The sequence below is a fragment of the Argiope bruennichi genome, chromosome X1 (genome assembly GCF_947563725.1).
Source record: "Argiope bruennichi chromosome X1, qqArgBrue1.1, whole genome shotgun sequence".
NCBI classification, from domain to species: Eukaryota; Metazoa; Arthropoda; class Arachnida; order Araneae; family Araneidae; genus Argiope; species Argiope bruennichi.
Genome location: NC_079162.1, coordinates 27572029 through 27599092, shown reverse-complemented (window position 1 = coordinate 27599092; position 27064 = coordinate 27572029). Strand labels below are relative to the sequence as shown.

Here is a 27064-nt window from a genome sequence, read left to right as displayed (position 1 = left end):
TAATTAAATCCTTTTGGTTATATGTGGGAAATGAAATCTTTTGCTGAAAGGAAATGTTTAAAACTGAAACTCAGCTCCAATGAATTGAATTAAATTGTTTCTGACATTTCTATGCATAGAATTATATAATCTAGCTCTCCCCCTCCCTTTATTCGTGATGAGCTACATGGAGTGTATTTGAAGAGAGGATAGCAACCAGGGGGGGGGGGGGCAAAAGGGGTATAGATGCCCAGGCGCCATTCTTGAGGGGAGCATGGACACAAAACGTTAATATTTATATGCTACATTTTAAAGTAAAATGTGGTAAAAGAGTGAAAAAATAATATCACGCTTTGTTCGCAATTTACGTTTTCAAAACAAATTAGCGACGAAAAAAAAAATATTGTACCTCGGGCGCCACTTATCTCCGCTGCGCCACTGTACTTGTAATCTTGGTTCTCCAGGGTCTAAAATAATAATTTTCAAAGGACGGAAAAGCTGAATGGTCTACTTAGAAGCTTTTTTATTTAGGTATATATTTATTTATATTTGATAGTAAAATTTATACTAAATAAGAAATGAAATGGGACAAATTCCTTTTTTATGTTTTATTTATGACTAGTACAGTCTTCAGATTTACAGTCTTGATGCTGAGAAATTGCACACTTGAATACAATGCAAAACATGCTATGAATTATTTACACACAAAATGGAAACGCTTCTAATTATTTATATATAATGAAGTAAGTTCAAAATGTCAACTTGTTGCTATGCTTATTTTGTCAAAAATCCATTCATGTATAGAATATTTACATAAAAGTAAATAATATATAAAATCAGTCAATAGCACAAATGTGCAAGAACAAAATGTCAGCATTATTCATCCAATAACTCTCACTGGAATAGTTTCAAATGTCTTTTTAAAACAATAAATCCCAAATATCCAGATTATATACTTATCTTTTTAACTAAATTTTGTATTTGTAAAAAAAATGTTTATTATCACACGCAAGAAAAGCATAATTCAATAACAACATGACCTCAAATGTACAAACAATATAATGCACGTAAATAAGAATAAGGGTAACTTTCGTAATTATACTGATCTGAATTTACAAAAATGATTGTTTATTATTCAGAAATTCTTATTTTCAGACAATATCTTCAAATAATATACAGTTAACAGAAAAAAATTAACGGACATTAGCAAAGCAACGAAAGTCTTGAGAAACATGTTATATAGAAAATTGATTTATCCAAGTTTCCATATCAAATAATGAAAAATTTTACTCACATTTTTATACTTTTCCAAAATAAAACATTTCAGAGCAATTAAAAAAAAAGTAATTTTAAAACAATAACAAGAAACGCCTGAGTTCAGTAATTCAACATATGAATGCATATTTTCAATAACGTAACATGCGCACCTATGTTACTGCACTGGGAATGAAAAAATTTCTTTTAAACAAAGAATGAAAATTATATTTTAAAGAAAACTAAATCACACTCTTCATTCCTAACTATTCCTACCTCAAATAAATTCAAAGTATCTTTTCTAGTGAAGAGTACTGAATTTCGAAAACATGCTGGAGTTGTATAATGCAGGGCTTCCTTAATTATGAGTTCCGACAAAGATTTCATCATCATCTGAATAATTCATCATCAAAAATCATCTGAATAATTATATTTCACTAAATGTTTTTTTTTTTTAATATCTAATATGCACTTTACAATATTAGTTTACTTCCTTACATACTTACTTGGAGTTGCCCAAAAATTGTGAGTACATCTACGCCAGTCGTGTAATTTTAGTAAAGGAAAATTTTCGTAACTTTGATTCAATTAATCCCAAAGAAGGATCGGAATACTATTTTAGAAAACTAACTGTTAAATTAACAACGCATATTTTGTGACCCTTTCTCAAATTATTAAAAATTTCGGAATTTTTCTATTTTATTACAGTTACATAATTATTTCTATCCTTAGATATGTCTAAAGAAAAGGATTGCGTAAATGAGTCTTTTATGGATTCTAATAAGATTCTACCGTCTAAGTTTTTAAAATCCTTATAACTTACAATGGAACAAATGTATACTATAATATATCATAAATGGTTAAATACTCACACATGTCTTTACATATATCCATAGATAAAACACTTACTATACAATGAGATGGTAAGTTAGCAACTATTAAAAGACACACGACAATGCATGATAAAACATTTCAACTTCTAACAAGATTCAAGAACATAAAAAGTAGTCTACATAATCCGGAATTTTATATTAAAAACATTTTGTTCATATAATTCAAATAAAAATGCGAAAAGTAAGATGGAATCCTTCTGAATAAGATGAAATCATATGTGGTCAGATATTTGATTGATTATTGTTAGATGACACCAATTTTGTTCTAAAGGAAGTTGTAGACTAGATAAAAATGTTTTTTTTTTCCTTTAATTCTCACTTTGCACTTGTTATAACCACGCTTCAATGGAAAAGGACTTATAAACCTTCTCTCAAAACCCAGACATTTTCTTCACTGGAGCAAGAACTGGAACAAGATGCAGAAAGTCTAGATGGCGAGGCTCTAATATTTTTCCAATCAAAATTTGGCGGCAATTCACGAATAGTAGAATTCTGCAAAGACATCTTACGAAAATATGTATCCAAAGAGGTCTTCGAGGAATTCAAGCTTCTAGACGAGCTTTCCAGATTGGGACAAGATGGAACTCTTGTTGAGTCCAAACTTAGTCTCGGCGATTTTCCATTTTCTTCGGAACTCAAGTCGGCGGGGTCCACAGTGAGTTCAACATTTGTGTTCGTTAACATTCTGGAGGTCTTTTTACACGTGATAGGCAAAACAGCTCGTCTTTTGGAGTCGTTCCGATTCAAGGTTGGCACTGATAAAGTGGATGACATCGGTCTGAGTTCATTTTGACTAGAGATAGACGATGTGCGTGAGTGAAATACGTGATGAGGGGATGGTGCACTGGACTCACTTGTTTGGGAAACAGACAGAGGTCTATATTTCGAATGATTCAAGGTTATGTGCGTAGAAGACAGGGGTTTGTCTGAGGATGCAAACTTGAATTTCTCAGCTCCGGGTAGCCGTGGCTGCTTCATCATGGCATGTAAACCAAGAGGACTGGAAGTCTTTCGTTGAGTAACAAATGTCGCCAGCTTCTAAAATGGAAATATATTTTTAATGTATGAATAGGTAAATTAATAAATATTGCAATAAAGACAACAATTTTTAAAAAGGCATTATGTAAAGACATAAAATACGCAATATATTTGTTAATGAATTCAGCAGTAAAATTCATAAGTTATATAATTCTTGAAAGTTAGAGCATTTATCTATCTACTTACTAAAATTGTCACTTGTGACAAAAGTTGAACTAACTCACAAAAAGAGAACATGTATATATCTCGGAAAATCCTTCATTTATAAAATAATAATAATAATGATGATTATTTTAAAATACTTAGTTCAGCATAGTACGAATGGATAATTTATAAAAGTGTAAATACAAAAAAATGAATAACTCAAAATAAGATTTTAGTATTGTCAACTTTAAAATAAAACTCAAACATAAAGCTGTATAAATTAATATTCGTATTGCGATTCTAATTATTGCTAAAAACCATTGAATGTAAATTCCACATCAAAATCTTCTGTAAATAATATTAATTTTAGTTTGACGAAAACTTCATCACGAAAATAAAATTATATTTCATCAACAAAGAAATTTTACATAACAAACATTTAATGATCATTTTTTAGTAATCCAAAAACAATTTCGATTTTATTTTTTATATAATAGTTTTATTGCTTATCGACTACTGAAGTTTTTAAAAGAATTCAATATTTTAAAAAAATCTAAAGAACGTTATAATAAAATGCTAAGTGAAATAAAGAAATGAAAACAAATGCTTATGCTAATATAAAATATAATTTGTTATGATGTATTTTTACAAAGCATCAACCCTATCCTGCGCAATTATATAATCTTATTTTTTTTTTAATCTGTATATATGAATTTATACCAGGAATATAAAAAAATTCTAATAAACTTGAAATTCATATAAATAAAAAATATATATAAATTGATCCACTCATGCAACAACTAATCTTACAAACATCGCATACAAAATTAATGTATAAATACAAAAATAAACCCTATAAATTAAGATATAACACAAACGCCATTAAGCATTAAACATTAATTAATAATTTATATTTATGAAATTATTTAGTAAAAAAAAGTACATCTGAAATTGCTTAGAAACTTAATCCATCAATTGCTCGAAACTGTATATGGGATAATGTGTTATATTTCTGAATCGAAACATACCAATAACCATCTTGAAACTGCTCAAAAATTCAGTTGTATGGATGACTGTCTCTCTCCCTATTTCTTTATACGTATCACCGAGCAAATCATTTTAAGGTATATATACTATATTACCTCAAGTAGTGCATATAGTCAAATATTTCTTTCTTTCATGTAAATAAAATAGATACGATGTGAGATGTTTTTAACGAATAAAATAAATATTATTGTTAAAAAATCTCACACATGTATGCAACAATCGCCAAAGGTACAAAAAAAAAAGCCTCTCAGCTTTCTTTTCATTGTTTTTTCTTTCAGGAAAAAGTTACTAATTAAGAATAATTCATTACCGCAGAAAAACCGCTATGAATCAGTCAGTAGCTGACGCAATCAACGGCATCTTTTTCCGCCACTAAATGACTTCAAGCAAGCAACACATCCCACGTCCTACATTTCTTTTTGAAAGTATTTCACAATCAAGATTTTGATCAGAACTTTTTTCCTTCCTCTCTCAGTTTGTTTTTCATTGAACAGAATGGAAGAAATGTTGATATTTATTTTATTTAGAAGGGACAACACATGGAAAAATTAAGGAAAACAAAATCGCAATGCTTTGCTGTAACATAAAATGTCAAACACATCTGGATGATGCGAATTAAACTGTGCATGAAGTTCAATAAAAGCTCACAATAATAGGGACAATAATAAACAGTTTAAATATATTTATATTTTTTCTTTGTAATTCTGACCTATATTGGGAATTGTCATGAAAAATAACTCGTTTCTAATTGTTTAAAATTAAAACAACTTCTGAATAATAAGGAAAACGTCATTATAAAAATGCCACAGAATTATTTAATTTTGAGAGGGAAAATAGATGCATTTTTAGCTCTCCTTAAACTATTAGGGTAAGAAATAAATTTATAATCGCAAAAAGACTCTCAGTGATTATCAGATTTTTCAATATTAACAGCGAAATTAACTTAGAAAGACATATGTTGGAATACTCCAACAGACAATTCAAGTGGCGCAACAGTCATTTGACAATCATAACTGCGCATGTCATGGAATTATTATTTATTACTTTGCGATGCCATGGTTTATTTAATTCTGTAATATACGCAATGATTACATGACAGAACTAATCGAGAAAAATTACTTTAGCTTAAAATCACAAAGAGAGTTGAAAGAAAGAAAGAGTAATATTCATAAGCTATAAAATCCAGTTATTACCTTTTCATATGTTAAATATAAAATAAATTTTTTTTATTGGAATATTTATTTGAAATATTATGAGCTCTTCAATAAAATATAAGCAAACGATTCGAAAAAATTTCAACTATGAAAACTACGGTTGCAAAATGCTATTTAAAAATCTTTTTTTTTTTAACTTGAAACATTTATGATAAATTGCAGAAATACTCAATTTATATGCTTATAAAGTTGAAAGGATGATTTTCGGAATTTTGAGATGATGCACAGATTATTTCAGTGCGATTATTTTCAGAAGCTATCACTAAAAACATCGAGATTTCTCATACTTTTTTAGAAATTTTAACTAGGGTTTTGAAAAAAAAAAAATGCTTTGAAGGGCTCATTTCTATTCTTGAAGATATAATCAGCCGAAATTTGATAACTTTTAATTCAAACGGTCTGTCCCATAATTTGTCAGATCGACAGCAAACATATGCATTAGCTTTTAGTATTAAAATAGATAACTGCACACAAGCCATTAAATAGGATGACTCTTTCATCTAACAGGATTTTGCAAAGTCTTTAAAAAACAAGTTTATAAAAATCCTTTCGGAAATTGCTGATGAAATTGAATTAAACTTGCTGAGAAAATTTAATAAGCATTGATTTAATTATTAATATCTAACCAGTTGATGGGTTGCTTGAGTGAAAAATTTTATTAATCAGAAAAATATAAAACAAATAAGCACTCTCCACATTCCGTGCTTTAGAGGATTTAGAAATATGAAGATTTAGAAGGCTTAAGATTCGATGGTGAAAGATTCTCAAATACAAATAATAAGTATTATGCATTTTCTTATCCGGGGAGCTCTAAAATAACCCAAGATGGATTCTCCTTACATTTTATCTAAGATGTTGGAATATTTCTACAAATTTTCTGTCATCTACTTTGCATTTTGAAAACAGGAATAACACTTTATTCTTAATAATTTACCAGGAATTTCAGAAGAAGCCAATATTCAATTAGCATGAACATGGTAGATGGTATGTTTTATCTCCATATGTTATCGTAAGAAATCTTCAAACAAGAGTAAAAAGAGTCAATCGATATATTATCTTTACTTTTCCAGAAATATCTGAGGATGATCACGCATAGTCCCCCCCCCCTTAACGAGTTTTTGATAAAGGTATTAACGATCATCCCATCTCACAGATATAGTTTTGGTAATCATATCTCTTTAACATAAAAACTATTTGAGAATTGTACGCGAATTGTTATTTTTTGTTTTGAGGGAACTAGCTTCAGTTGAACTCCCGAGTGCAAAATGAACTGTCTCTTAGCCTTCATTGGAGCCAATTTAATTTTAAAAAATCTGCAGAATAAGTGTTTTAAAAAAAAGTTCTTAGTTCTCAATTCCTAGATTTTGTGCTCTCTTCCCAGAAATGGTGCGCAGAACATTTGCCCTGTCTTCCACAGGTTATTCTACAGTCACTTTTTTCACTGCTACTAAACAGAATGACGTAGCTTGTACTTATCACTCGAGTTTGGGGCAAAAAAAATATATATATATATATATCTAAATCATTTATTTTTGAGTTTTTCTCCATTACCAGCATTACCGTTCCGCACCTCCGAAATGGAACAATACAAACTCCCAAAGTACGCGAATCAGGTTCGAAACCCCAATCCTAGACCATTTATAGAGTAACAAATACCTTCTCGTCAACTTCTTTCTTCGAATTCTTTTGATATTCGCATTCAAAAATAGTTATAAAAACAACTTCATATTTCATTATAATTTAAATTTATTAACTCTAAATTTCATTCTCTTTATTAATTTTGTTTATTTTCTAATTGATGTCACAATAATGTTTGGAAAAGAAAATGGGGTCGCGACAGAAAAGTTTACGAATTCTTCCTTTATACTATCATTCCCTTTTCATCCATAAGAAATAAATTCTGTCAATAAATAAAGTTGAACTAGATTTTCCACTATTTTTAAATTAAATGTCTCGAAAAAATACAGGAAATCTAAAGTGAAAACAACCGTGAAGTGCTGGGTTTTAGAAAAAAAATATCTTGTCATCAGTTTTGTCAGAACTAGTTAAATACACTAAAATGACTCATTCTTTTAAGATAAAACATTTCAAGAAAGGACGGATGTTGATAGGCATTACAAGTATTGATAACAGACTTTCAACACAAGGTGGAAGATGGGAAACAGAGAACTTCAATAAACTTCGTGTGTAAAAAGTACCACGCGTGTGTTCTTCCGCAGTTAAGAAAGGAGAAAACATGTTTTTTAACATTTCTGTTAAAATGTTTTCATATTTATGTTGTTGTTTTTTTCTAAACGTCATTAGCAATTCGAGCACAAAATAGCTCCACCAGGCAAAATAAAAGAATTATTCTAAAATTTAGAATTTAACATTCGGGTCAATACTACCATCTTTCCTTTAAGTGCAAGAAAACTCCATATTTTGAAACAGTAAGTCTTTCGAGCGAAGTTAAATGCCCGCCAAACTTAAAAATAACTGATATGAAACACGTAAATAACAATTACTACTAACTCTACTACATAAAAAAAAAGGACCTGCAAATCACACACTAGGTAACAGACCATAAATTACTCCTATTAAGTATATTAATGAGAAACTTGTCTATCTTTTCAAATACACTTTTGGAGCCTTCCAATCTACAATTCTACGAACAACTCGTTCAACATCCTTTTTTGGTGGTTATCCCCTACCCTGGGGCGAATTTTTGTGTTATATTCATACTTAAACCGGCTGGTCTTTAGAACCACCGCCTACTGTGAGGGTGATTCCTTTAGGTCGCCGATGAACTCTGCTCATACATAAAAGATCTTTCAAATAACAGCTCAATACTTCCAAAAAGTGACGCAATTTGTAGAACGATTAAAATCCTTAAGCAGTGTATCATGTATTTACGATTACGAAACTGCTTCCCCAATAGAGGCAATTCTTACTACTTCTTTTTACTTGGTTTGGTAAAAAATACAGGTTTTGGATTGAGTTTGACTAGTCTAAGAGACTTGTTGACTAGACTAGCCTAAGAGACTTGTTGTATGAATAGTAATCCTTAATGTAACATTTCATGAAAACAAATAAGAGACAAAGAGGAAACAGACAGTTGTTAACAGCTGTTTTATTAGATTATTTAAAAGGCCTATAAAACTTGACTTTTTTACTTTTTAGTCTATGAAGAATTGAGTTCGGCCAATCAACATAAGAGATTTGCCATATGACTAGTAATCTTCAATGTAACGTTTCTTGAAAAAAAAAAAATTAAAGACGAAATGGGAATACGTCAGTTTTTTCACAAGATTATTTAAAAGGTTTACTAAACTTTTTAATTTCTAGTGTGTGTATATATAGTTACAGAGAAAATAAATAATAAGCAAAAATTTTACCCCAAGATTCTGATAACTTGTTATGTTTTAGACCTCAATCAAAAATAATACATGTCTCTCATTTTATTATAAATATTATAACTATTTTTAATTATTCATTTAATTTTGAGACCGATTATTCAAAAATGGGACCAGATGGGCAGATAAAAAATGTGTTACATGTTCATACCAAAATTATAGGTTTTTAATAAATTTTGAAGGATATTCATCTGTCTGGTTGTAGATTCTTTTGATAAGGACAAGATAACTCAAAGATACAGTGAGGTAGGTATATGAAATTTGGTGCATGGTTTTATTACCAAAACTGTATATCAGATGGAATTTTTGACTGAATGTCTTTAATTCAGAAACGAATTTTAGTATGTGATCTTTGCATCAAAATAGTCAAAATCGATCGAAGAGTAGAGGCACTATTCCAAAATGCATATTCGACCACAAGTGAATACACTAAGAAGGGCAGCACTGTTTAATAAGAACAAATTCATTCATTTATAAAATATTATTGAGACATCTCAAATCTAGATGGATTTTCTGATAATTCATTATTAGTAAGCATTTCAATCTGAGTGAATGACAAAACAAATAAATAAGCATGATCGCATTACTAAATAAATGTTTTAACATGAAGCTAAGGACCATAGAAAGAGATAAATGCAATAAAAAACTTTATTTTAAAGATATGAGTTTCTGTTCTGAGTTCAGATGAAATTTTATTCAAATTGGTATTTTTAAAATTATGTTCTAATTCAATCAGTTATATAATAGGATAAAAATCAGGAAATATTTCATTGGTGTAGTCATGCACTGCACTGTATTATCAGCAACAATTGTGAGTTACATACGTCACTACGCATGAAAGGTCGGTTAAAGAAAGTAAATTTAATTCAGATACCAGTGGACATGCAGGTATTGTAAATAAAATATACAACAAAATAAATATAGGCAGGCATGGAAGGCCATAAAGTCCAATAAAAGTAAAATTAAGACGAGAAAAACCTGCATTCTAATGAGTCTGGATAAAAACGAATGAAACTAGTTATGGGTATTACATACTATTTACTTCCATTATTTATACTTTTGTCGAAAAATTCATTTCCACTTTGCGTCCTTTCCAAATACTGATTTTGCACTAAGGAAATGAAGTCTAAGTATCACATATCCAGATTTTTTTTTTTTTTTTTTTCCCCGAGATCGAACTGTAAATCATGATGAAAAGATTGTAATCAAACCGTTAGTAAAGGAAATAAGCCGGAAAAAAATCATTATGAAATAATCACCCTTTTATGAGAATTTCATAATAATAATAATAATAATTCCATGGTAAATATTACAATTATATATGTCCTTTGAAGAATTAAATTCTATGAAACGAGCGGCTTCTCTTCGTCTATTGGTCAGAAGGTTTCAGGAGTCATTGAAATCGGAAGAATGTCATAGTAATAACGATATATTGGGGTAGAAACAAAACCTCATTATACCAGGCTATCATTGATTCGACCTTGTTTCAAGAACAAGATCCATTTCAGCGTCCTTAATACTTGAGGATGAGTGTGCTTTAATCTGACAAAATTAATTATCCGAGCTTCGTATTTTTACGAGCACTAGAGTCGGGACATCAAACATTGTCTTCCAGTAGGATACATATAAAAACATCTCCACCTATAAATGTATAAAAGCTCTAACAGCACTAAAACCAATAGCTGGGTCACTTCCTGTCGAAAACAAACCTTGGAGAGAAAATAGCACGTAATTTTTACTTACTTTCAAGTTCAGCGATAAATTGTCTAGATGACATACTTGTAATGCTATCTAAGTAAAAGCCTAATTAAGTAGTTCAAAGATAATATAGCTTATCTGATTTAAATGCTTCAAAATATGCTACAACATTCAATCCACTCTTTCACTAAGATTCACAAAATAGCAGATTTTATGTGAAGACCAATTCTTGAAATAATTATACGATTTAACCAAAGACTTCCCATATTTCAAATAAATGCTTTTCAAAATTATACAAGTATCTAAAAACACTGCATTTAAAACTACATAAATCGATTTTTTTTTTAAGCTTTTTGTTCATTAAAATGTCATTTCATTTCTTTACAAATGAAATCATGAAATATTGAGGTTCAAGAAAGCATTCTTTTACGCAACAAGAATTTTGGTTACCTAATATATAATTATTTCATTTCATATGTTTTAGCATACCATTAATTTATGAATTTTAATATTGTTTATTTTATTTGAGAACCAAATATTTGGACATAAAAAGAATTACATAAGAATGTAGTATATAATATAGAAATGAATGTATAAGAATGTAGTATAATAAGAATGTAGCATACAATATTATACCGTAGCTGAGATAAACACTATAAAAGCAGTAGGAACACCAAAGCATGCATGCAGTCTTTGAATTAATAAAGGTATCAAATCGATAATCCGAACAATAATAAAATATAGAGATGGTATTTAGCAGTAAATGTTTAGTTCTATAATGAAACGAAATTTTGCAAATCAAAGAAACTTAATACAAATTCCAGTTATAAACATAACTAAAAGCTAAAAATTCAGCAATGCTCGAGCACTTTTAAAGAAAATTTCTAATACTAGAAAGCGCAATATATACACACCTTTTCAAGATCTCTAAATTAATTACTCAAAAGAAAATTAATAAAATTACTATACATAATGTTGGATTAAGTTATGATTACTCAACCCTACGCACAGTAATTTACCCATTAATTCATTAAATTTTTTTTTCTATAGAAATCAACTACATTCAATATACTGATTACAAAAATTTAATTACATTTTCTTTACAGATACAAGATGAAATTAATTAATAACATACACTTATTTCTCTTTAATAAAGTATTTTAAAAAGTCATTCTATCAGAAAAATGAGATCAGATTTCAGAAAATTTGAAATAAATCTTCATTCCTCAGACAGAATTTTGTAATGACAATCAAGATTCGTGACTTCGGGATTTTTATAGCCGGTACACGCCCTGACAAATTAATACTCGCTTGATATATAGAAGTTTTTCTAAAAATAATTAATTATATCCGGTATTGATCACAATACACCCGTTACGATTTTTATAGGTGAAGATTAAAGAGTTTCAGAAACTAACAACAAATTATTAAAAAACCGGCCACCTCACAAGGTTTAGACCAAAATTTATTCTAGTACAGATAAAATTCTGAATGTTATTTACTAGTTAATTGAAAAGGAAATAAAATTAAATATCTAATTAATAAATGATTCAAGGAAGATAAGAATGTAAAAAAAACGAAATGAAAATAATTTCATAAATGTATTCAAATTCCCTTCAGAATTCAAAAACTAAATTCTGACAAAATCCTGTAAATAACGATGTAATAAATTTTCACTCGAAGGTCAATTTGTACAATGGTTATCGAGAAATTTAAGAAAAAGAAAACAACGAGATGACATACACAATAACAGATCTTCAGATAATTATCATATCACTGCAAATAAAAACCACTCAAACTATTCTTTAATTTCTTCCAACATCTATCCAAAGAGAAATGAAACCAAACCTGAAATTCACTTCTTTCCTTCGAAGTCAAAACCAAACTAAAACAATGGCAGTTGTGTGAAATTCATTTTCACCAAGAAAACAAAACGTACCAAGAGAAAATGGAATGCACACCCTAACACAATTTTGTGAAGGTTGTGAATACGCAGGTAGGCTTAAGCAGTAAAAGTGGCCTTTCTTAATCCACTTTAGTATGCAACCAAACAAGGACTAAGCCCTCAGGGTGTGCAAAGGAACCTACGGTTTTGCGCGTTCACAGATTAAATGCTAAGCACGTCGCAGTTCGTGATACCCGCAACCATGTTCTTCAATTACAATGCTTTGAACAGATGGTAATTATTTCTGTACCCAAATTCCAGGCTACTGAAATCATCACGGTTTGCTGACTGTTTCTACTTTAACAGGTTTAGTTATGCAGACTGAAAGTAATTTGAAAGTAAATAATAATTAAAACACAGTTTTACATATGTACATTTCGGTTATTCACATATTTAAGTTTTAAAAAATTGAATAAGTTTGCATGAAATATTTACATAAACAAAGAAATTTAAAAGAATAAACAGCCGCTTTTAGTTCAAATTCTTCCTTGTGGTATCTTTTAATTACTTATTAATATTACATTATTTATCGAAATCAAAAACTTTTTTAATTGTTTTCCTTAGTTACATACATTTCGCCGTACCTAGTGATTTCAATATTTGTGAATGAATAATGTTTAAGCCTTTCAATAAGAGAATAATTTTTAAGCCTTGGTCCATTTACTACAAGACTTTACTGCTGTACAATGTATTCAGCCAGAAAAGCAATAAAAAATTTCTCACATTTCAAAAACGTTAACACATTACATGCAAATTCTATTATTTATTTCCAAATTTTATGGAACAATTACTGTATTCAAAATGCTGTTTTTTAATTAAAATTATAGTTATTTAATACCTAACAGTTTTAATAAGTAAGAAGTTTATGCTATCTGTTTTACTTTCTGGCATAAAAAATATAGTGAAAATATTGTAATCATCATAAAATTCGAATTCGAAAATTTTGACGAATCTTCACATTTTAGACCTTCTTGAATCTGGAAAACACATTTTTGGAATTATTTTCTTTTTGTCCATCCGTCCATCTATCTGCCTATTAATATGATAATTCAAAAACACTTTGAGCTAGACGAATGAAATCTCATACACCAATTTCAGATCTATTTTGCAGATTTCTGTAGAATGTTGAATGGCATTCATTCAGAGGAAATCTATCGGTCAGTCTGATCTCGATAACACCAAAACGCTCAGAGCTTAGTTGATAATTTGATACACAGGTGATGTAGATGCGTATGGTATCTACAATTGTGGTTCTATATCAAATTTTCATTTCAATTGATCGGAAAAAAAGTGACCAAAATATATATTTGTACCATAATTTCAGTAAAAATGCTGGATTCACGCCAAAATTTACATTCAGTAACTTTGTTCGCCAAAGCTATGCAAGGAATTCGTGCCCTTAACCTAGATCCACAATTGTATGCATTGAGATAAAATATTTATTCGGGAATATGCGAGAAAGTTTAGGGGGGACTTACACCTGCTGGTTATTTCAAACATTGTAATTTTCTCTCTCAGTTCCCATTTTTTTTAGATCTAATTTTTCTTAATTCGAAATATTGAATACTTTTCATTTTTATTCTTTCCATCAGCTTGAAATTAGCTAAATTCTATTGTACCAAAATATAAATAGAAATAAATACATCGACATTGTGAAGTTGATATGGTAGTAAATGATGACTCAGCTCTCTTGCATGCAATTCAAAAAACATGTGAATTTTGATTATTCATTTACAAAGAATTTTATTCATTTTTTTTATTCAGATTAAAAATGAAAGAACTTCACGTAAAACTGTTTCAAAAACAGACATTTCAACTTGGGTAACATAATGTAAAATTTAAAAGAAAGAAAAAAAAAAACATTATATGAAAAATATTCCATTTATCTTAGATTAGAAAAATGTATTTCAAATAAATTTAACTAGCTTTATTTAGTTTTCAGATAATCAAACAGAAATATATGCAGCTTAGAAATATTGTGACAGTAAAACACGATTTTATTACAGTCAGTTTTTTTAAATGTAAATTCCAATGTTATATGAATACTTTTTAAACTTGAATTCTTTTAACTGGAAGGAAAATAAATTAGTTAAATAACTTTTTTGTATGCTGTACAACATACCACTGAATCATTCGTGTTCAGTTTAAAAAAATGAAATAAGTTTGCATAAAATATTTTCAAAAGAATTCGTAAATTAATTTCATGAATATTACATAAACAAAAAACACGTGAACAATATCCCATTATCTTCTTAAATTAGAAAAACATATTGTAGATAAAATGAACTAGTTTTATTTAGTTTTCAGCTTAATAAAAAAAAAAAAAAAAAAAAAAAAACGAATTCACTACATATTATTACCACGAATCGAATACATAATAAAACCGGCTAAATAAATGGATTTATTTTATTTATTACTGCGGATTTTCTTCGCTTGTTTCTTTTTTCTAAATCTTCTCGTGATATAATTATCTAAATTATTTTTTATCATTCTCTGGCAGTATGACCACAGAGAATGGAATTTGGAAGAAAATTAAAAGCATGTTTCTTGAAGTCATTCACACTAAGCAGGTTTTAGTTTATTAGAATTAACAAAGTAAGTGAAGATAAAAGTATATTTTAGGAAAAATTGATTTAAATGTTTCACAAAAGGAACTGAGAGCTTAGAGTTTCGAAATATTACACAATGTCCAGATAAACATAAAAGTTAAGAAAGTTTAATTACAAATAAAATATATTTAATCAAAATGTAATTTTAATTACAGTTTCTTTTGAAGAAACTTTTAAAACTGGTTTTAGTATATTAAACTAACTTCTTTCAAAATTGATTTAGAGTAAAGTTACTATATAAATAGCGATATTCTTTTTCAGGCTCAAACATTTTATTATATGGAAAAAAGGAATGTTATCTTTTTTCTGAATCATTGTCTTCAATCTCAGTAACAGTTGGTAGATATTTGTTCAGTCGGAATTTTAGTGACTATTGTAAAAACAACGGCATCTTCTCGACTATAAAATTATTGGGATTATCACTGCCCTTTTTCACAGATGGCGCTGTCCGAAACTATTATCTAATTACAAGACTAAAATGTTTCCCGGGTAGAGAAAAAAATGAGTGTGTAGTTTCTTTAGTGGTTAAATTTCAATGCAATAATTGTTTTCTTTCTTTCTTTTTCTTTTTCTTTCTTTTTTTTTTTTTTTTTTTTTTGTTAAGGGAAACAATTTTACAAGAATTCATTAAAGTTTTCTTAAGTATAAATAAATATACAAAATTAGACGAGAATACATATCATAACTAACAGTGTCATTTAATTTCTTTTTTGGTAATGCTACTTAATTCTGCTCCCAATTATTATACACTTTTTTATTTGTTAATTTTTTTATTTGAAAATTTGTTGCATGCCGCTAGAAATGAAAATATCCATATAGGGTCAGCCCCTTAATAAAGGGATAGAGGACAAAGTCAGTACCACGCCTTGTACACGTCTACGACAGTCAATCGATATAACAACTATACATTAAAAAAAAAAGTCTATAAGCGAATTTAGAAAAATGGAAAACATACTATGAATAATGTTTTGGATTGAAACGTTACTTGAATTTAATTTGAAAAAAGTTCGAGTTCGACATTCTTTGCAGCGCTCTGGAACGACCCCATTAGAAGCAACTGACCCTATCGGCTAAGACGCTCCTGTTGCTTATGAGATATCTTCGAACGTCCTTAGTAAGAACAAGGTTTCTTGTTCTTTAATATAATTCACAATTCTTATAATAAAGTTCACAAACTTGTTTCAAGTACGAGATGTCCGATACACACAGTAAATTTCCCATACAGCTTTAATTTAGGGCATTTTTCACCCAAATAATAATCGAGGCAGAAAAATTTGGCAAAGAGCGAGTGAAGGAATTTACCTATGATTATGATTCCTTATTACTTTTGTGTATAGTAATTTCTTTAAAATTGAAGCATCATTGCTTATGTTCAAATTTTTAAATAGCAAAAAAGTCACAATTATTTTACTGTAGGTATTACAGAATGTTTGTGACTGAGATGCGCTTATTTTTCTCTGTATCTGATTTCATATAAGTGACAAATAATATTCTTACGTTTACATATTGATAATACATGCATATTAAAAAAAAATAAAAAAAAACTTGTTATTTCCTTTTCAAAAACTGCATTGAAGATATTTGTTAAGTTGATGATGGAGCAAGGATCCATTGAGATACGACGTTTCGTGTTTAATTCTCTGTAATAATCACAGCAAGAACAATTAAAAGCAATTTTATCCTGTTAAATGACACTTTTTCCTCATAATTCATCCTATTAAATAATCTGTATTCGATGTTGTTTCTTCTTCAAAATATCACAGAAAATTTTCCTAACTTGTCAGCCTTGAAATTTTTGACACCTTACCAAACTACTTACTTGTGTGAAATAATCATCCTTTCAGATTTAATAACCTTGAAAATAATAAGTATAGGAAAGGTGTGGGAAAAAGAAAAGAATCAACATTCAGACAACAATATTCAAATATCCAAATCTAATATTCTAATGCTTGCAATCGGAATATATCAATAATTTTTCTCTTTAAGACGTAAATTAATAATGTATTTATTTATTGGAAATAAGCTTTTAATATTTTTTATTAGATTTTTGTTGTTTTTAAATTTGTTTTTTCTTTAAAATTTATTGTGTATATGTATATATATATATATATAGTAAATATTTATATAGTAAAGAAGAAAAAAACTGCTAAAGATTACATAAGCTGCTTATATAATTCATTTATGTAATAGATGGTTAAAAATTTCAATAATTTTATTGCTAATTCTCTCCTATACTTAATGATTTGTAGAATGTATTTATGTCAGTATTTAATCTTGGAGATTTGTGATGTTGACCTGATTAATCAGTACTGTAGATGGCTAAATAGGGTACTGCAAAAGGTAAATAAATGATTAAGAGGTAGCATAATATTGTAGATATATAGGAAATTCTTGAAAGTTTTGAATAATTTTTCTTTTGATAACTCAAAATTTTAGCGACGCCTAAATTACATTACATGAAACTATTTGAGATCTGGGTCTGTATAGTAATACCTAGTACAACAAAAGAGTTCTTAAACTATGGAACCATACAGAAACACATAAGATACTAAAAAACTTTTGAAATCAGATTTTCTATCAGATATTTCTATTTAAACCTGTAAAAGTAATTTTAAAAAGTTGCTTTTATTTCAGTCACTTAATTTTTCAAATAAAGTATGACAAGGCCTTAAATTAATTTTTCATTTATATTTGATGTTTTCTGGATATAAATGCATTAATATTTAAAAGCATTTTTTTTTATTTGAGGACGAGCTAACAAGGCAATTTTTAATCATAAGCGTGAATCGAAAGGAAGAAATTCCAACAAATCTACGTAAATTGCTTCCAGATCAGATAAAGTTCTCCGTTAGTTCACAAACTAATATTTAATGCGTGTTAGAAATATTTACAAAATTATTCTTTTTTACACGACTTTGAACTCTTACTATTTAATCGAAACATCAAAACAGCTGCGAAAATTACTAAAAAGCATAAAGCAATCTCCTTCACTTTTTTTTCCTCCCTAAACGTCAGGCGTCCAGAGGCGTCACAAACAGGGAGGTAAATCAAAAGCAACAGGCTGGAGTCGAAAAGCAAAACCAATTAGAGCGCCCGGAAACACTTGAGTGCAAAAATCGTAGGCGGCACGTAGGCCTACATGTTTCCAGGGCAGTCGTCAAATGTCAGTGGGTGACATCGTTGGGGCATTTCCGAAGAAAAATAAAGAAACCAGCTGCGTAAACCATTGGTTGGTATCGTGATGTCAAGTCTTGTATTAACCAGAACCAACGCGGAAATGTGATATCTGAAGAGTAAGGGGAGAAAAGAGTTTGAAAAGAGGGAAAAAAATCTCTTGAATGAATTGATTACAATGCCCAGTTCACGCTATTCAACTCACCGGATATTCTACGCTCTATCATCCAATTGACCAGAACATTAGAAGTTATGATATCAAATCTTCCGTATCAAATACTAGCGATTTTGAGCTCTTACGTTAGCAAACTTTTATCGTGAAGTGAAAACGTTTTAGAGAACTGATATTTCTATAGCAGCGGTACAGTAGGGCTTAAACAACTTTGACTAGTAGAGATACTCTATAAAAGAACCTTTTATTATAATATCAAACATACATATGAAAAAAAAATGAAATTGGAGAAACATTAATCAAGAAGCCTTACATGATGTTCAGTTAAGGGATCGACAAACTCTAAGGGTTTCAGTAGATATCAAAGGGAACAAAAACTGCAATGGAACATGGTGTCGCAAACCACAATGAGTGATTCCAAATCGTAAAAAAACACACGCAGGTTTCGAGGTCACGCTGGAACAACAAAAAGTACAATAAGATTCTTTTTAACAACTACTTCCAAGAGTTATTGGAAGTAGCCATCACTGACGTCATTGCACAGTCTAAAACGAAATACAAGCAATTTCCGAAACAAGGAAGCCATTCTCGAAGAAACCAGGTATGCTTTTGACATATGTCGCAGCAGCCTACAATGCGCGCGTCATATCCTCCGTCGTGTCCGTGAGCTTCGTATAAACAAGTGATTTAAGGGAAGAGACCCTTAGGGAAAAGTCGCACGGATTAAGATGACGAACATGAAGGGGCCAAATTACGGGCCCTGCTCATTCCAGATCACTTCCTTGGGTGTATAACATCGAGGTGATAGCGCACCTCCAGCGCAAAGTACCACCACGCATGAACCACATGCCTCATTGTACTGCGGCCTGTAAACTTTGTAAGTTTTCCTGGAGGATAAGTTGCAAGAAACCAAGGTATATTACTCCATACAGGTAGGTACTCGGGCAACAAGTACGGCCCGAAGGCATAATTACAGAGGATTCCTGTCACAAAAAAATCTGTAGAGATTTCTGAGGTACACGGTATGGGGATTAGCCATCACCCAATTATATGTAATATGTGAGTTGCCAATGCCTTCTGAACTCATAGTCTACGTGTGTTGTTCATTATTTTCCTCTTCTCAACGCGGTTTGTGATTCCATGTTCCATTCCAATTTTTCCCCCTCTTGGCACCTACAAATAGCCCTCTGAATCTGTCGATCCATTAACAGAACACCTAATAAAAAAATCTGCATATTTATAAGCTTTAATATGCAGCATAAAGTTTTAATTCTAAATGACTTTAAATAACTATTTTTCTTACTCATATACAGAAAAAATGATCGAATTTTCTCATTGTATTCACAACCTAAACTTAGGAGGGATTCTTTATAGAAATTCAACATTGTCTACGTGAAAAAGCATAATAACCATGTTTAAAACTGATCTAATTCGTTCATTAAAAGGACTGTAAATATGACAAATTTAGTTCAAGATTCAATTTGTAAATGATTTTATTGAACGATGAGGCTTTAGAGTGTATAAATCTATCTACAATGAATGCTAATCGCCCTCATGAGGACCTAGATGTGTTTAACAAAATAAAGAACTAACATTTAGGCTTCTAACCATATTTTAGAGCAGATGTCAACACAGACTATGTATAAATTATATAGCAGGCACTCAGAAAAGACTTTAAAATAAAAATAAGAATTTTTGATTTACTATCAGAAGTGATGTATAAAAATAGTTCATGACATAAAATTAACGTTTTTCGGTCTAATTTCACTTTTCGTTATTTACCTAAGGCTTTTGACATCGTGACAAGATTCTTTTTATCCATCTATGCATATGAAATCTATTCGAAATTTTTATCGCCATGGTTCTCTAAATTTTGTGAGATTTTAAATTTACTATTAAATACAATTTAAGTTCGCAATATTGAAAATAAATTTTATTTTACCTTTTACTGAAGCAGTTAAAAAATTCTTTAATTAACATTAACTCCTAGGAGGAGATATTAATTTCTCAGAATCTACCAGTATTTTACAAAACTTATTTTGCAAGCCACAACGATCAGTTTTTCTCATTTCTTTATAACCTAGTCTTGTACAGATGTGAAGACAAATCAAGAAAATATAACAACTCACTAATAAATTATATTTTAATAAAATTTGTTCGAATGTAAGTAATATATAAAAGAAAGATTTTTTTTTTCAGTAACTGAATGTTAATTCCTTTCCAAAGGTAAATCCACATTTACCTGCATTTTATTCATTAGCAAAATTTTGTGAATTCTATTCCGCAAAGATGATTCCGAATATATTGATTCCGAATTCTATTACAAATTAAGGTAAGACGCTTATAAACAATTCTCTAATAAATTATACTCGTAAAAACAATTCTATCAATATACTTGCTATTAAAAACTGATAAAAATTTCATTTTCAAGTTAATATCGGGGTGATAATATTCACACTGCAGTCAACGGTTATTCACTTTCATTAATACATACCGTTTACTTGTTCATAGTAATTTCTAAGTACAGCTTTTTAAAATAGAAAAAAAAAAAAACTTAAAAAAATGACTTAAATAATATAATATATAAATATAAAAATATATAAAAGGAATTTATTTCTGATTTACCATATTAAATTAATCTAATACCTTTTAATTAATGCATTGAAATAAAGACTTAAAAAATGAATTCAAATAATAAGTGATTTAATCTATTAAGATATTCCCATCACATCCTTTACCTAACCTTAATATATATCTTATATAACTCTTTGACGTCATTCCTCGAATAATTTTCGGTGATAAGACATCATCAATTTCAGGCACACACTCAAGATTAATCCTTTAAGACCACGTACACGACTTCATAAATCGTACACCTTTTTCTTCTACTCCGAAAACATGAGAAATACCATTCAGTCATTAGTTTTAATAGGAACAATACAGACATTTTCCGAATTAAAAATATAAAAAAAGAGAGCAAACTGATTGCTTGACAACCGCATTAACATGATGATATTTTTCGATAACATCACATTGTTACTCTGCTACAAATAAACAGTAGTACAAAATCCCAATATCTCTTTAAAATTTAAGGAAACAAATTAATAAGGATAAGTTAGATATGAAAACAAAGCGCAGATTGAAAACTATTGCTAAAGATCCTAATATGAAGAACAAAAGACTTTATTACTATCGATTCTTAAGCGAATCAATTAGTTGATATTCGCATATAATGATTAAAAAATGGAACAATAGCACCAGTAATAATAGAACGAATTGTTTTATATAATGTATCTGTCAAGGCTTCAAGTACAGCTATTTAGAGGAAATGCAAATAAAAACATTTCGAATCCTCAACAAGAATGTACAATGAATTGGTCTGTGGACATTTCTTTCAGATTTGGGAAGATAAAAAAGTAATAATATGAAGACGCTTGACCAAAAAGTAGAAGAAAAAAAAAAATTAAGGATCAAATTTGATGTTAAAAGAAACTTGAATATGTCCCCAGCACTGACGTAACAAAATGGAACTCTGTCTGCACCCGACGTAATTATAACTGTTAATCTAAATTCAAGGGCAAATGTTGACTCAGTAAAAACATCTGCTTATATTTTCGTTTTCTTCTTGCGCGTTTTTTTTATTTCGTTTTTTTTATAAACTTTAAATACGTGCAACAAGGTTGGAAGATATATTGATGCAGCGGTAACTGACCGAAAATTAATGTAATCTTATTCTTTGTCTTACGTTAATTCTTGAATACTACTTTTATTAAAGGATATTTTTTCTAACATATGTCATTAAAATTCCAAACTTCTTATTACTGTGCAAGTGAAAAGTAAACTGCTAAGTGTATTACAAAAATTCATTCAACAAAATAAAATATAACCACTAGCTGATCAGCAAAAGAATACAAGGAATTGAAGACAACTTATTTTTAAAAAATTAATTTTGAATAAATGCTAGTCAATATAAAAGTAAATTTAACTAAGATACCATAGTTTAAAAATGTTTAAATAAAAAATATAGGTACATTATTATTCAGTATTATAAAATAATAAATATAATAGTGATTAAAAAAATATTGTAAATTATATTAATTTTTAATAATAGTTGAAAAAAGAAATTTGTGCAAATATGCGCCACCGCGTAGTGTAGAATAAAAATACAGTAAAATTAGTTAGATTGTAGGTAATATATAAATAAAAAATGTGCACGTATTTCAGTAATTGAATGCTAATCCGTGTCCAAAGGATAATGTTGAATCTTTTATTAAAATAAATATATAACCAGCAGTTTATATTTTCTTTCTCCTTCTATACTTACAACAAACTGTCCTTTTTATTATATATTTATAGCATAAAATTGAATATGATGTTGAATAGGTAGTAGGTGAACAAGTGAATTGAATAATAAATTGAATTGGACTGAGTTGAGTAAATTGAATTGAAATGAGTAATAAATTCAAATCGACTTTTGGCGCCACATGGCCAAATATGGCAATTCTGACATTCAATCACAGGTTATCAATCGAACATAGTGCTATGAAATCGGTCCAAAAATGAAGATCTATTAATTAACTTTACCCCTTGGTTTATAAAGCCGATATTATTAGAAAAAAACAAAGAACAATACCAGCATAGTCAAATAATAGCAAACAGCCTTTTGCCTCATCTGCTCTTCACCACACAGGTTACTCACCTGTTACAAACATATTCATTTAAAATATTTATTCAGTTGCTCAATTCATTTCTTCTGAACAACCACTGCAGGAGTCAACGAAGACTTCACTGATTGAAAGAAATGGGGGAGGGGGGACTTAAGGTAACTCACCTTTCAATATTAACAAATAAGCAAGATGGATCCCCGGTAAAATAATGAGCTAATAGAAACAAGGTACCCAGAGAGAAACTAAAAAAGAGCTCATTAAATCAATCAGTTTCAACTTGCAATTTCTCTTTTCTGGTTTCCCATATTAAAAAGGAAATGAGAACAGGATAGTTTGACACCCATTTTAGGAAGTGGGAATATGAATGCGAAAGCAAGGTGAATATTGCAAATGCGAAAGTATGAGAACGTTTATTAATTGGCAATTTCGAGGTCTTGATTTGTTCGCTTTCGCTACCCGAGAAGTGAAAAGACAAGAAATTCAACTTTCATTAATTATTTTTATACGTCAGCTCTCATGTTAAACACAGAGTTATGAATAAAATCGGCCCAATCAACTGCCTGCTCCGGTGCGAAGTTTTCATGATGATGATGATAATACTCGACCAATTTTTAATAAAGAGTGATTTTTAAATATGAAAATTTTATTCTTTAATTACATCGCGCAAATTTCAAAAATTGCTTGCAAATTATTAATAGTTATTAAAATCATTCAGAGGTAGAAAAAAAATATCTAACAAGAAATATACTGTTTTATATACCGCAAATTAGAATGAACTAAAAATAAAAAAGCAGATACATATTTTATTTCATTATTTACATTTTTGTATTCATTTCATTATAACATTTTTTTTTAATTTTAAAATTTACTCCCTTTTCTAAATTTTTCTCTCACCTTTACTGACAGGTGGCGCTAAAATAATGCAATCAAAATTTAACCATAACGAAATAAAACAGAACTAAACTAAATATATAAACTATAAAATAAAACTAAAACTACAGCTAAATAAAATATAAATAATAAACCAAATTTCATGTGTCGGCTGTAAAAGACACAGGGATATAAATTCTACAAAAAAAAAAAAAAAAAAAAAACTTTAAGTTACAGTATTCAGAGGTAAGGTCAGCAGCTTGAAATTATTACACGTGAGCCAAGCGATGTTGATTTATAAAAGATTATTTTCCGTGAATTTCAAACTGAATGCCATCCATTTCTATATGCTCTTTTTTTATCATTGGAACATTAACAAAATTTAGCTTTATTTCTCTCATATTAAAACATTTTCAAGCCGATAGTGCCAGTCTCTCCTATCGGTGACTTTTGTTACTAAAATCTTTAGCGGATATCATTTCCCCATGCTTTCCAGTCTGCATATGAAATATGATTTCAATCTGTTCATAAATTTTTGAAATGATTTGAATTTTAAAATTTCACAAGAGTCAGGTAGCACTCCGTTTACACTTGGGCGTTTCGGCGACGAACCCCACCATTTTCAACCTTGGGTAGATGTCGAGGACGATACACGATCTGTCACCCAGCCTCCAAACTTCTATTTCACGTGATTTCGAGCACATTTGATCCTCGCAAGCAGGTTTAACGTACATTAGTTCGCATTCTCTCAATCCTCCAAACCCAATTCCCAAAATGGGTACTATAACATCGGAGTCTTGTATATCCGCACGTTTCACATCCTTCTTAACGATACAGCAGATTGTCAATATTTAATTTTATTTCATTCTTTTAAACTAAATGCAGACTTATAACCCTGATACGGGCTGATTTTTAAATTCGACTTCCTGCGGAATATACAAAAAGGGATAAAATGCCGTTACTGAAACATAACAAAATACGAATTCGATCAGAAAAATTCAATCCATTTATTTTCTCACATCATCTGCTTCACTTAAAAAATTGATGTAATATGTTGAAGTAAGATATGCTGCATCCTCAAGGCTAGCTACAATCTTCGATAAAAATTTAAAAGAAAATCACTGCCTGTATCCAATGTTTCTTTTCTTTGTGGAGAGGGGGAGAGATTAAAAATTCAAATGCTGTAGTAAATAAACAGAAGTAAAAATTCAGATATCATTTTATCAAATTTCTGTCTGGCCCTTCCAATCTTGATCCCAAATACACAAATGCTTTCTGATAAAACATAATATATTCAATTTAATCTAAAGATACAGCGTAACATGAATGCTTCTAATACAGCAAGCATTATTCAAACGGTAAAGCTTTTATATGTCCAATGACGTAAACCAAATTCCGAAAAAAATTTATGTTTCGAAGAACTTATAAATCAAAGATAAAAGCTAGTGATATAAAACGTAAGATCTTTTAAAATGTTTCACACACAACTGAACCTGAACACAGAAGGATTCCATAATTGCCTAAAGCTATTATGAATATTCGTTACATTTGAATGATTCCGGTATCATTTTAGCGTGTTAGTAAAAAAAGACTAGTCACTCGTGCAGAAAATTGGCCAGCAAGGTAACAGATTAAAAAATCATTAAAAGACAGGAGACAAATACAAAGATATGTCAAAATTGTTACCAAAAAAAATCATTTAATAAAAAACTGAAAAATTAAGACGATTCTGTTTACCGGTGTACAATAGAGTTGTGGACTAACTGCTTAACCTGACCCTTGCAACTGATACAATAAGCAATGCTTCTCATGTTTTAAATCACCAGTTTCTAATATTATGGCAGAGTGAAAGATCTCTTTCAATCTCTTGGTAGAGACGCCGCTTGAAAATATGTAAAAAACTTTTACTATGAAACGAAAAACTATTCTTACAAAAACTGCTACCATAGTGGAAACCGCCAAATTGCAAGATATAGTTTGATACAGACTTCCACGTCCCTCCATCATACAGATATTTTGTCCTTGACGTGAAGTTTAAACATATACGAGACCTACAAGTGCGGCGGATGTTTAGTGAGATTTATATTCTGAACTTGAAACACTACAGCCAAAGTCTTACCAGTAAAGGCAGCACCGTAAGGGATAAGTGAGACTTGATTTCTACGTTGTCCAAGGCAGAAGGGTCAAATAATATGGTATCAGAAAAATCACATGCAAGTACACAAACTCCGAACGAAAGATTAAGTGAAAAAAGTATGTTCGGTTTACAAAGCAGATCTTCTGGACAGTATACACAACATATGTGAAAAAGGTCCAGAGACTAAAAGCTACAATAGACTTCAGACTTCCAACAAAAACCAACGCAAAATTAATACAAACAATTCTGTTCCATTCTATTTAATAAGAGAGCTTAGTGTATTCCTATTTGCTCTGTTATTTATACAAAAATAAAAATATCTCTCAATAACGGTGAACCTAATGAGAAAGCAACGATGAATGTTGCTTTATAAATCATCAGGCCCATAATAGATTTGATGCAATCGAAACAGAATCGTAAAACTCAGTGACCAGAAAAATAACTTACATACTTAATCAATTTATCTCATAAATGCTTTGAAAGGTTTTTTTTTTTTTTTTTTTTCCTCCTGTTTTGCCTCTCTTGCCAGATGTTTTACTACAAACCCAACTTGCACGGCCTTAAACGAGCATGATGTTAAAATACGAAACATGATCATAATGATTCTTAGTTTCGGGTTCATCGACTGGTACGGAGAAAAAAGTCATACTAAATTTCGATCATCAATTAAACCTCGCATGACAGATGACGTCGATACTCCCACTAGCTCTGTATATCAACTTCCATCTGTAATTGTTATTATTCGCTTTCTTATTTCTTAAGGGTTTTCATCAAAGCATGAATACTATTTAAAACAATTTTGCGGATTTCACCGTAACAGCTTCTCTACAT

The 27064-nt window shown here is 29.7% G+C and overlaps 1 protein-coding gene across 1 annotated transcript in view; it reads right to left on the bottom strand.

The window, feature by feature from the left end:
• Window positions 1-590: 590 nt before the first annotated feature.
• LOC129959444 (uncharacterized) overlaps window positions 591-27064 on the bottom strand; it is a 47553-nt gene continuing 21079 nt past the window's right edge. Inside the window, exon 2 of the mRNA XM_056072276.1 lies at window positions 591-3164. Within this exon, the coding sequence (XP_055928251.1) occupies window positions 2484-3107 (624 nt within the window). The 5' untranslated portion in view covers window positions 3108-3164 and the 3' untranslated portion in view covers window positions 591-2483. The remainder of the gene's footprint in view (window positions 3165-27064) is intronic.